A 13,158-nucleotide genomic window follows, 5' to 3' on the forward strand; every position below is an offset into this window, starting at 1 on the left:
GAGCCACAGATAAACCACGTGGGTGGGTCTCGAGGCTGTATGCTGCCTGAAAGAGGCAGAGTCCACTCGTGAGAAATTCCAGGATGGGCGGAAGGAACTCGTACAGAAGACAGTCAGGAAAGTGGCTAACGAGATGGAAATGTCCTCTACCCTGACGGGGGTGCTGGTTTCACAGCTGTATCCATTTGTCAAAATTCACAACCTGTATCCTTTTTAGTGTGAAATGTATTACATGGAAATTGTACTTTATACTAGAGTTGATGGAAAGAAAAACAGAAGGGCTTAGAATCTACCTTCCATGAGGCCTTTCTACACTGAGTGTGCCTGCCCTGCCCTCTGCCCCCTGCCCCGCCAGCCCTCGGGTGCCAGGAGGGCTGTGCCCCACGCAGGCACTCATCCCCGGGACCCGCTCATCACCTGCGGGTTCCTTGTCTTCCACGATGACTAGAGGCTGCTCAGCTTTGGATGTTTTGGGTTTTCTCCCCCTTCGAGGCTTTTTCTTCTGTTCTTTGGTGGCAACATTCTCGGGCACTGCAGGGGGTTCCCCGCGGGGTGTGTCCTGCTCCTTCTCGGGAGCTGCCGCCTCGCTCTGGCTGCCTGGAGGAAGGCTTTTGGCTTGTTCTAAGTGGCCCAACAGATGTTCTGCAAAGAGAGACGCGAATGCACCACGCAATTAGGAAGACTGCCACCGTCCACACCCACCCTGGCCTCTGGTTCCTATGTGTGTTTGTTTTCAATCTTGTTTGCCAACCTTTGTATAGGCAAGTAAACTTTATTTCTACTGTTTTATTTCCTCTGCATCAAACACAACTGCTATTTTGAAAAGTAAATTAAGTGGTAAAAGCAAGAGTAGGTTCACCATGAGGGCAGTTTAGTGAAAAAAGCAGACACACACACACACATATGTCTGCAAAGCAAAAACCTGAGAAGGAGATATCAAAATATGAATGTGTCCAGGCACGGTGGCTCATACCTGTAATCCCAACACTTTGGGAGGCTGAGGCAGGTGGATCACATGAGGTCAGGAGCTCAAGACCAGCCTGGCAAACACGGTGAAAACCCGTCTCTAATAAAAATACAAAAAGTTAGCCAGGTGTGGTGGTGTGCGCCTGTAGTCCCAGCCACTGGGGAGGCTGAGGCAGGAGAAACTGCTTGAACCCGGGAGGCGGAGGTTGCAGTGAGCCGAGATAGCACCACTGCGCTCCAACCAGGTGACAGAGCAAGACTGTCTCAAAAAAAAAAAAAAAAAAAAAAAAAGAATTGCGTTAGACCTGTGAAAGCCCTGGGAGACGTAGCAGAAGCAAAATCAAAACACTCTGTAACACTACTTCCACAATCCAGAGTGCATGGAAGGACCACTGTAGGGGCAGGGGAGAAAAGAAGATTCCTTGCTAAAGAGCTTGCCAAAACAACAACAACAAAAGCAATAAAAGCCCCAAGAAAACTAAAAAATTAAGCAATAAGCCATCAGGGCATCAGCAGACACACACACACAAACTCAAGAAGAATGGAATTCCTAGATAATAACACAAGCTGAGAGGAGAAAACCGGGGGGAAAGACATTTAAATGAGTAAAGGAGGGTAAAAAAAAAAAAAAAAAAAAAAAACAACCACATTAAAAAAAGGCAAGGGCATGCTGAAATATAACAAGTGGTTATGAAAAATAACCAAATAAAACTTATATAAAATAAAAAAGAGACCCAAAATAAAAATACAATGTATCAATTAAACAAAAAATTAGACACAACTGAAGAGAGAACTCATAAACTAAAAGGAAGAGCTGCAAAGATTACCCAGAATGTAGAAAAGAGACAAGGAGCTAGAAAAATATGAGCAGGAGCTAAGAAGACATGAAGTGTAATATAACAAGAAGGTCTAAAACATGTACAATAGGACAAAGAGAAAAAGGGAAGGAGGGCTAAACAATGGGCAAGATAAGGGTGGGGGATTATCCAGAATGAATGAAAGACATGACTCTTCAGATTCAAGATCTGTAACAGGGAAAACAAATAAAAATAAAGACATAAATGATGACTCTGTTATAAATTGCAGAACTCCAAAGACAGAGGAGGTTTCAAAAGCAACCAAGTACAAGGCAGCGATTACCTATGAAGGAACAACTGCAGTGACAGCAGACTTATCAAGAGCAATAATGGAAGGCATAAAGTAACATAACAACATCCCCAATGTGCAGAAAGAGAATAAGAATAAACCCAAAGTTCAATATCCAGTGAAAACCGTTTCCAATGCAGATGGTTAAAGAAAGATATTTTGAGATAAAGACTGAAAAGATTGCCCCAGAGGAAATTCTGAAAGGCAATAAGAGTGATTTTAGATTGAGGGTCAGAAATATAAAACAAAGGGAACTAAAGTTAAAAAAAAAAAAAGCCATACATAAGGAAATTAGCAAACATCATTCTAGACAATTATAAATTCAAACAGGAAAAACAGAGCAAATTAGAAAATACTCAGAACTAAAATATGGGAGGAAGAGAGCCCACACATCAAAGAGATGTATATATACTCTACTTGTTAGATGCAGCATTTTAAATATACTTATTAAATCAATTGTGTTAACTGTGTGCTTCAAATCTATATCCCTGTGATTTTTTAGTCTGATTTATAAATTAAGATGTATGTATTAAAAGCTCCCATTATGGAGGCAGATTTTTCTATTTCTCCTCGTAGATCTGCCAATTTTTGCTTAATGACTATGTTATTAAGTGCATATAAACTCAGATGCACTGTATAATCAAAATGTGGAATGCAGCTAACACGGTTCTTAAGAAAAAATCTGAAATGCTTACATGAGAAAATAAAATAGCTGGAAATTAATGAGTTAAGCATCCAACTTGTTAGAAAGGCACAGAATGAAAAGTAAAAAAGGAAGTAATAAATAAGAGCAGAAATAAAGTAAATATACAATAAAAAGGATCAACAAAGCCAAAAGTGGGTGCTTTGAAAAGACTAATGATATTGATAAGTCTGGCAAGAAAAAATAGAGAATGCACAAATAACCAGTCCTAGCTGCAAAACAGAAAACAGCAGTTCTCTGTAACCACTCGTCCCCACCTATTATTACCTTTCCATTTTTCAGTATTAGATAGCATCTATTATTTAATATGGAGAAGGATTTGGCTTTCTTATAGACTATACTCTCCCTCCCAAACGCTTATCTTCTCCACAATCTCACCAACATATTTATATCACTATTTTGCGGTAAATCAATAATCAGTGTATTCATAATCATGACCATAAAAATGTGTTGACAACTGCACCAATATATGTTTATGATTCTTTTTTTGTTTGTTTGTTTTTGAGATGGAGTCTCACTCTGTCGCCCAGGCTGGAGTGCAGTGCTGCGATCTCGGCTCACTACAACCTTCACCTCCCGGGTTCAAGCGATTCTCCTGCCCCAGCCTCCTGAGTAGCTGGGATTACAGGTGTGCACCACCATGCCCAGCTAATTTTTGTATTTTTGGTACAGATGGGGTTTCACCATGTTGGCCAGGATGGACTTGATCTCTTGACCTCGTGATCCACCTGCCTCGGCCTCCCAAAGTCTTGGGAATACAGCCGTGAGCCACTACGCCCGGCCTTTTTTTTTTTTTTTTTTGTTTTTGAGACGGAGTCTCACTCTGTCATCCAGGTTGGAGTGCAGTGGTGCAATCTCGGCTCACTGCAACCCTTGCTTCCCAGGTTCAAGCCATTCTCCTGTCTCAGCCTCCCAGGTATCTGGGACTACAGGCATGCACCACCACACCTGGCTAATTTTTGTATTTTTAGTAGAGATGGGGTTTCACCATGATGGCCAGGCTGGTCTGGAACTCCTGACCTCAGGTGATCCACCTGCCTCGGCTTCCCAAAGTGCTGCCATTACAGGTGTGAGCCACTGTGTCTGGCCTGATTTGTTTTTTTGTTTGTTTTTTGTTTGTTTTTGTTTTAAGTATATATATATCCCTTGTTTCCTCTGGAGTTAATTATTGCCTTACTTTTTATTAATAACATTTGCTTATTTTTTTTCCTGTGTTTATATTACTAATTGATCCTTAAACTCTGCCAGAAGTATAACTCTTTCCTCTACAAACACGTCAGTTAATGCTCTATTTCTTTTCCTTTTTGAGCCATTCTTCCTGGAGCCCTTGCTGCTGCTGCAATCTGGACCAGTTATCTATCCTTGAACTAGGGAACATCTCTTGTCCTACAATCTCCTTCACCAGCAACCTGGGCATTCCCTTTGCTCCTTTCCCGCAAAGCCTCCTCTATTGTGTCCTACACGCAGTGGATGTGTGCCATCTTTTCTGGCCATCCAGTACTGTGAAACATCTTTGTGAGGTTTTGCTAACTTCCGAGCCCCACCTTTCCCAAAACGCTCCTTTCCCAAACTCTCCTGCCCTGAATGCAGGTTTGTGCCATAGCTCTGTGAGCAGTGTGAGGCTGCAGGGGGCCTGAGAACACATTTTCTGGCATGGTGAAGGCACTAGGCTTTCAGAGACAGCACAAGTTTGGCCTTGAGGCCATCGTCAGTATGGGTGGCAATGTCCCTGTCATGTGGGCCTGTCTGGGACAGCCTTGCTATGGAATCCTGAACAACAGAGCAAGACCCTGTCTGTACAATTAGACTTGTTGACATTGACCTGTAGTCCCAGCTACTTGGGAGGTCAAAATGAGAGGATCATTTGAGCCCATGAGTCTGAGGCTGCAATGAGCTAAGATCACACCATCGCATTCCTGCTTGGGTGACAGGGCAAGACCTTGCATCTTAAAAAAGAAAGAAAGAAAGAAAGAAAAAAAGAAAGAAAGAAAGAAAGAAAGAAAGAAAGAAAGAAAGAAAGAAAGAAAGAAAGAAAGTTTAAGTTCAGAGCACTGGTGGTTTGGTTTGGAAGTTACCCAACTTGAAAGAAGAAGCAAAAATCTGTCAAATTTGATTCTAAAACTACAAATCTCTTCAACAGCCCTTCCAACACTTCCTACACCAACTCACAAAAGGCAGCTTCACATCCCTTGAGATCGGAGAGGAAATGAGACAAATGGACACCGTTTGTCTCATTAGAACAGCAGCACTAAAAGAGCCAAGTGAAGTCCCTTCTCTGAAGGCTTGTGCAGAACCCGTCTGTCATGTGGCTCTGGGACAGCACTCAGCGCCAGTCCACTGAGGATATCCAAAGTGGCGTGTGGCACCTCTGCCCTCAAGAGAACACACAACCCCTCAGCCCGAAAAAGAGAAACACAGCCCCTCCTATCTCAGGGAGGTGACACAGCCCCTCCCCCCTTACAGGGACACACACACAGCCCCTCCCCCCTCACAGGGACACACACAGCCCCTCCCCCCTCACAGGGACACACAGCCCCTCCCCCTCACAGGGACACACACAGTCCCTCCCCCCCTCACAGGGACACACAGCCCCTCCCCCCTCACAGGGACACACACAGTCCCTCCCCCCTCACAGGGACACACAGCCCCTCCCCCCTCACAGGGACACACAGCCCTTCCCCATTCACAGCCCAGCCTTTGGGGCTGCTCCTCAGTCTCCTCCTTCCTGGGCTCTGCTTCCCACTCCTAGGCTCCTGAGCCATGGATGTTCCCAAGAAGCCTCCCAGCGAGAGGCTGCTGCAGAAGGCAGAGCTGTCACCCGGAAGGAATGCTCGGGACCCCTCCAGTAATCCAGGTGGCAGAGGCCGGGCTGCCCAAGTACCTGGCTCCAGCCCTCAAGGCTGCCGTGCTGTAGGCAGGGACTCCTGCCTCTGTTTACTCATCCCTGAAACGGAGTCACAGTTGTACCTCATGGTGTTGATACAAGCAAGTTTCTGGAGGACCTGGCACTGAGGGGTCTTAGTCACCATCAGCCTAATTGTAAGGGGAGCCCGAGTACCACGTCTTACGTAGTTGATGACATACAAGTAGAATTTCACTGAAAATATGAAGGAATTTCTTTTTTTTCTTCACTCAAAACTAGTTATCAGGAAGAAACACAAATGAGCAGCAACGTCTGTCCGGCTTTGTGGAGGGACCGCCCGGCGCAGGCCGCACCCTCCCGCTGTGAAGCACCTACCATGGGTCTCCATGAGGTCCGCGGTGTACTCTGCACAAACGCGGCGTTTCTAGAAAACCCAACCGCCCTGCTCTGCTATTTATGTCTTGGTGACAAACACAAAATGCTTCTCACCAAGCAGAGGGCAAAATGACACATTCGTAAATTGATTAAAGCCAAGATGAGTAGGATGTCTCCGGAACGTGTGACCAGGTAGCTAAAGTCTGCTGGTGTCAGCACAGTGGCTGTCCCAGTTACTCCTCGCAACTGCACTGCCTGGAACCCTGCCAGGCCTGGGGCCTCTGAGCACGTTCCACATGTGACAAATGCCACAAACTGTTTCTATGTGATTCCCCATGGTTTATTTGACGCGAGTCTTTCTTCACTACACATTAGCCTCCTAAGAGGCTTGTGGAAAAATCAGCTCCCTAAGAGAAATAAACAGAAAGTTCCCAGAGCACTGCAGAAGCTGGAAACGTGTTCAATTCTTTCCTGGCCGCCTTAAATTGGTATGTCAACCTGAGTAGATAAAAATGTTCTGCAGGCCGAGCGCGGTGGCTCACGCCTGTAAACCCAGTACTTTGGGAGGCCGAGGCAGACGGACTGCTTGAGCCCAGCAGTTTGAGCCAGCCTGGCTGAAACCCTGTCTCTACAAAAAATATACAAAACTTTGCTGGGCGTGGTGGCACATGTCTGTGGTCCCAGCTACTCAGGAGGCTGAGGTGGGAGGATCGCTTGAGCCTGTCAGGTCAAGGCTGCAGTGAGCCACGATCATGCCACTGCACTCCAGCCTGGACAACAGAGCCAGACCTCGTCTCAAAAAGAAAAATGTCTGGCAGATAACGAAACAATGGAAGGAGCTGTCAAGTAGAGACAACAAAGGCAAGAGTGCACAACACATGCCATGGCTGGCTCCCGGCCCTTGCCAGCGCTTCAGTCAAGGCGCCCAGCTGAAATGCAACTTCCACAACCAGGAGGAGTGAGGAGGGAGGCCTGCGGGGGTCGGAGCTGGGAAGCGGGACTGCCCAGAAGCTTTAAACCCTGAGAAAGCCTTGGTTCTGGCGACTACATTGTGGGGCAATGGGGCAGACAGGACAAAGTTTGGGACATCCCGACAGCCGCAGACAGGTGACAGCGTAAGTCAGAGGGAGCGCGACACAGGAGTTTTATATCTGGGGCTCCCCACACATCCTCCTTACCATTGAGGAGCTGCAGCTCCAGGAAGGTGGCAGAACACACTTTACACGCCCACTGGCTGGGCTCCGACTCCACGGGGGCGCTGTTTTCTGGGGTGCCTGCAGCTTCAAAAGACATGAGAGGAGAAAAAGGTGACCCCCAAGCACCTCATATGTCTCCATGAATCCCGGCCCAGCAGAGAAGGGGTGTGTGCTGAGAGGTGGTGATGACAGTGATGACAGCAGCTGATGGGCCTGTGGTCACTCCACATGACAGATACCATTTTCAGAGCTTTACACACATGGCTGACTCGGTTGTGTGACTGTCCCCTTTTCACAGATGAGGCAACTGAGCACAGAGACATGCCTGCTGCAGGCTCACCAGTCACAGAGCTGAGAACTCCTCCAAGAAGCCAGTCCAGAGGGACCAGGCTCATCCCTTACATGACTTCATGAAAAAAAGTGCATTCCTCAAGAACCAAGTGCAATTCCTCAACCTCTCACTGGCTCATAGAATAAGGGACAGTGGAACCCAAAACAGCCAGCCAGTGGCGCCCTGGTGTGTGGCTGGGCTGCTGCTCCCACCCAGCGCTATCCAGCAGAGCTTTCTGTGGATGACTGACGTGCTCCACAGCTGGTATCCAGCAAGGCAGCCAGTAACCAGATGTGGCTCATGTCCCAGGAAATAAGTGTTTAATCTTACTAAATTTGAACTTAATTTTAAACAGGCACCTGAGGTAGGGGGCCGCTATCCCAGGAAGCACCTCTATCCCTCAGTCCATGCCACACAGGAATCTGAGGAGGGAGAGCTAAGCTGGGGGTACGTGGCATGTGGTGTAAGCCTGGCTATAAAGAGAACTACAGGCACCTTTTAACAAAAAGTCACTGATGCTCTTGTGCAACCTAAAATTGGGAGGCGTTTTAAGTGAGTGTACCATGATCTGGCCCAGGCCAGTTTCTCTACACCTCGTCTGGCAGCTCTGTGGGCTGGCCCAGGGCAGGACCCCTGCCCATCACTTCGACTCTAATCACGATACAGCCTGCATTGAAGTTCATCACCCACGGCAAACTCCAGGGGCCACTCACAAAGACAAACTCCTGGGTCTTTAAAAAAATAATCCAGAAGTACAACTGCATATGCATTCAGCACTAGAAAAAAACATGTATCTTTTCATATCCACAACCAGCACTAAGGATGCAATGAATGAAAGAAAAAGATATAGGTTACTGCTATCACCGTTTGCATGCATGTTCTGAGTTTTCATAAGATAACAAGAAGGGGCATAAATGCAATATGAAATTTTTTGTCATACTAAAAATAAAGAAAGAGCAGAAAGAGCGTATCAGGGGGCACCCTGCCAGCAGGGCATTTTTCCGGGACACCCCATCCCCACCAGCTTCTGTTCCCTTTTACGCTTGCTCTCTGAGAATCCGCTGCTTGAAGAATCCCAAAAGATCAGGGACAAATGGAAATCAGAGCCAAATTCCCATTTCTCACTCACCTTCCCAAACATACATGGGCTCCAAAGAGAGAAAAACACTCGCATGTGAGTTTCAGAAAAAGAGGACGAGGGCCCAGGTTAGCTGGAAGCCACCACTTCTGAATAAGGGGAATTTCTTCTAATCCACGTGGGCGGTTGTCTCCAGCAATAAGCCTCTACACCCCCACGAGTGTCAGTTCTCCTCAACTTGGTGCTCTGCTGCTAAGTAAAGAGGACTAGAAAAACTTGTCATGACGACTGCCCACTCATCAAGAGAAGCACTCAGGATTTTCCGAGTAGTAATTGTAAAAGATAAGAATTCTTAAGAAAAAAATATTAGTTAACAGTCAGAAGGCAATTCTTGACTGCCAATCACTTAAATATCCAACAAAAGAGAAGTGTCTCAGCAAAATCTAACATCATACAGCTTTAAAGTGATGCCAGAGATAATAACAGTTGGGAAAAGGCTTAAGATGTGGTGAGCCAGACTGTGCACGCAAAGAAAAGTAAGCAGTGAGATGGGAGGTGCAGCTAGAGCTCCGCTATGCAAAAATGCAGAGTTTAAAAAAAAAAAAAAAAAAAAAAAGGGAACAGCAAAGCTACAGCACAGCAAACAGCCTGGCATTCCAGTGGGCGGGCCTGACTGCAGGGCAGTGCGAGAGAACTTGCTGGGATGCAGTCGAGGTCTGTAACTCAACTGTGGTGGAGCTTATACAACTGTAGACACTCAAAAGTCTCTAAACTGGCGGGAACAGTGGCTCACGCCTGTAATCCCAGCACTTTGGGAGGCCCAGGCAGGTGGATTACTTGAGGCCAGGAGCTGAAGACCAGCCTGGGCAACATGGCGAAACCCCGTCTCTACTAAAAAATGCACAAATTAGCCGGGCGTGGTGGCATGCACCTGTAATTTCAGCTCTTGAGAGGCTGAGGCATGAAAATTGCTTGAACTTAAAAGGTGGAAGTTGCAGTGAGCCAAGATCACACCACTGCACTCCAGCCTGGGCAACGGACTGTCTGAAAAAAAAAAAAAAAAAAGTCTCTGAACTGTACACTTAAAATTGTTGAGTCTTACTGTATGTAAACTGTATGTCATCAGTGCTGGTTTTTAAAATACAGGGGCTAGTGAGGTGGCTCACACTTGTAATCCTAGCACTTTGGGAGGCTGAGGCGGGTGGATCACTTCAGGTCAGGAGTTCAACACCAGCCTGGCCAATATGGCAAAACCCCATCTCTACTAAAAATAAAAAAAATAGCTGGGCGTGATGGTACACGCCTGTAATCCCAGCTACTGGGGAGGCTGAGGTAAGAGAACTGCTTGAAGCGGGAGGTGGAGGTTGCAGTGAGCTGAGATTGGGCCACTACATTCCAGCCTGGGTGACACAGCAAGACTCTGTCTCAAAAAAATAAAATTAAATTAAAATAAAAAATACTAGAAAATGCGAATCAAATGGCAACAACAGTTGAGTTAGAACAGTGATGCTATATGCGACTGAACAGTTTCCCCAATGTTATAAAATGTGTTTGTATTTTACTCTTTTCATCAGAAAGGTGATTTCGAAAATTTTCTCTCTTTGGAACCCGTGTGTGTTTGAGAAGGTGAGGGAGAAATGGGACTCTGGCTCTGATTTCCATTTGTCCACGATCTTATGGGATTCTTCAAGCAGCAGATTCTCAGAGCAAGTGTAAAAGGGAACAGAAGCTGGTGGGGACAGAATGTCCCATAACAACGCCCTGCTGGCAGGGTGCCCCCCCCAACACTCTCCTCCTGGTGCCCCCCCACACACTCTCCTCCTGGTCCCCCCCACACACTCTCCTCCTGGGCCCCCCCCCCCCACACTCTCCTCCTGGTGCCCCCACACACTCTCCTCCTGGTGCCCCCCCACACTCTCCTCCTGGTGACCCCCCCACACTCTCCTCCTGGTGCCCCCCACACACTCTCCTCCTGGTGCCCCCCCACACTCTCCTCCTGGTGCCCCCCCACACTCTCCTCCTGGTGCCCCCCACACTCTCCTCCTGTGCCCCCCCCCCCCCCCCCCCCCCCCCCCCCCCCCCCCCCCCCCCCCCCCTCCTCCTGGTGCCCCCCACACACTCTCCTCCTGGTGCCCCCCCACACTCTCCTCCTGGTGCCCCCCACACACTCTCCTCCTGGTGCCCCCCCCACACTCTCCTCCTGGTGCCCCCCCCACACTCTCCTCCTGGTGCCCCCCACACACTCTCCTCCTGGTGCCCCCCACACACTCTCCTCCTGGTGCCCCCCACACACTCTCCTCCTGGTGCCCCCCACACACTCTCCTCCTGGTGCCCCCCCACACTCTCCTCCTGGTGCCCCCCCACACTCTCCTCCTGGTGCCCCCCACACTCTCCTCCTGGTGCCCCCCCACACTCTCCTCCTGGTGCCCCCCCACACTCTCCTCCTGGTGCCCCCCCCACACTCTCCTCCTGGTGCCCCCCCCCACTCTCCTCCTGGTGCCCCCCCACACTCTCCTCCTGGTGCCCCCCCCACACTCTCCTCCTGGTGCCCCCCCACACTCTCCTCCTGGTCCCCCCACACACTCTCCTCCTGGTGCCCCCCACACACTCTCCTCCTGGTCCCCCCCACACTCTCCTCCTGGTGCCCCCCCACACTCTCCTCCTGGTCCCCCCCCCCTGGTGCCCCCCCACACTCTCCTCCTGGTGCCCCCCCCACACTCTCCTCCTGGTGCCCCCCCCCCCCCTCCCCCCCACACTCTCCTCCTGGTGCCCCCCCCACACTCTCCTCCTGGTGCCCCCCCACACTCTCCTCCTGGGCCCCATGCTCTCTCCCATGAAGATCCAGGATGTTTCTTGGGCTGCCCCCTCCATCTGTCAGCAGGTTCAGGTTCTTGTAAAGAAAGAAAATCAATCTTAATGTGAGCTCAAGAACAAAGTAAGGCCAGGCACAGTGCTTCACCCCTGGAATCCCAGCACTTTGGAAGGTGGGAGGATTGCCTGAATCCATGAGTTCAAGACCAGCCTAGGCAACATAGTGAGACCCATCTCTACTAAAAATAAAAATTAAAAAAATTAGCTGGGTGTGGTGGCACATCCCTGTGGTCCTAGCTACTAGGGAGGCTGAGGTGGGAGAATCACTTGAGACCACGAGGGCGGCTGCAATAAGCCACGATCATGCCACTGCACTCCAGCCAGGGCGACAGTGCCAGACCCTATCACAAAAAACTACAAAAAAAGAAAAAGATGGAACTAGAAAAGTAAATCCACTACCAGAAAAAAATAATAGGTAACTTTTAAAGGGATGTGTTACTGCTCCTTCAGTACATAACCAAACTTTCCTCTGTATTTAGAAGACCGTGCCACCGATCTGCAAAACTGACTGATTTCTACACAAAGAGGCATGTTTGCAGCAAATGAAAGAGACAGAATTAAGTCAATGAGTCTTAGGAGCTCTCACGCTCACCAAGGAAGACTCGGCCACCACAATAAGTACTTTACAGGAAGACGGTTCCTGGGTTCGTCGGCCGCCAATACGGTTCTAGGAGCACACCAATGGCCCCGGAGGCCACTCACATCACTCTCCCTACTCCCACTGGGCCAGAGGTACAACAATGCCACAAAAGGCCCCCTTTCCTCCCACCACGCGGCAGTGTTCTCTCTGGGAGTGTCCACCCCAGAGGGCGCGTCGCTGAGCAGGAGTGGGATTACGCAGTTACCCTAGAACTCCAGGCCTTCACGTATCCAGTCTAAACAGTAAGAACCGGGCAAGCGGCCAGCTTTCTGGATGTTTCTAGCCTCTCTTCGAAGGTCTTGTTATCTATCGGGATACTCATTTCTGAGACGCAGGCAGCGCTGGGCTCCAGTGCATAGCTTCAGCTGGGTGAGGTGCTCGACACACACTCAGACTCTGGTGGGCCCTGGGTGCATTGGGCGGGCAGGGCTCTAGAAGCGCCACTGTGCCTGGAGAGGGACCCCTCGGGGGTCAGGGAGGAGGGCTCAGGGGAAGGAGCCAGATAGGTGGCAGAGGGTGAGAGGCAGCGTGTGTGTGGCGGTGGCGTTGACGTGGCTGCTGAGGGTGAGAGGCAGTGTATGTGGCGGGGGTGTTGACGTGGCAGAGGGTGAGAGGCAGCGTGTGTGTGTGGCGGGGGTGTTGACGTGGCTGAGGGTGAGAGGCAGCGTGCGTGTGGCGGGGGCGTTGACGTGGCCGCTGGGTTGCTGTTTGAACAATCAGCAGGTGGACCCCAGGGCAAGTTCCCCAGGGCAGCCGGCGGCACTTCGAGGGCCAAGCCAGAGCTCAAGAGGGGCCTCTCTTGGGAAGGAAAGGGAAGGAAGGACCCAACCGGCCAGTGAGTGGAATCACGGTGTTCACTGCCTCTCCAGAAATAACTGCTTGCCATTTGTCCCCAGACACAAGTGACCATCCTAAAAAGCATTTCTGAAATCTAAGAGTAACTAAGTTGTTTATTTATCTCCCCAATTAAAAACCTTGTTTAGGTTTAA

General features: G+C 49.2%; 1 protein-coding gene across 2 annotated transcripts in view; it reads right to left on the reverse strand.

Moving 5' to 3' along the window:
- Positions 1-13,158, reverse strand: part of PRDM15 (PR/SET domain 15) — a 76,264-nt gene that overhangs the window by 38,479 nt on the left and 24,627 nt on the right. For both annotated transcript variants that reach the window (XM_030806302.1, XM_030806303.1), the window contains 2 exons: positions 7,232-7,333; positions 418-642 (listed from right to left, as the gene is read on the reverse strand). In XM_030806302.1, the coding sequence (XP_030662162.1) occupies positions 418-642; positions 7,232-7,333 (327 nt within the window). The remainder of the gene's footprint in view (positions 1-417; positions 643-7,231; positions 7,334-13,158) is intronic.

This window comes from Nomascus leucogenys, chromosome 25 (assembly GCF_006542625.1).
Source record: "Nomascus leucogenys isolate Asia chromosome 25, Asia_NLE_v1, whole genome shotgun sequence".
Classification (NCBI taxonomy): domain Eukaryota; kingdom Metazoa; phylum Chordata; class Mammalia; order Primates; family Hylobatidae; genus Nomascus; species Nomascus leucogenys.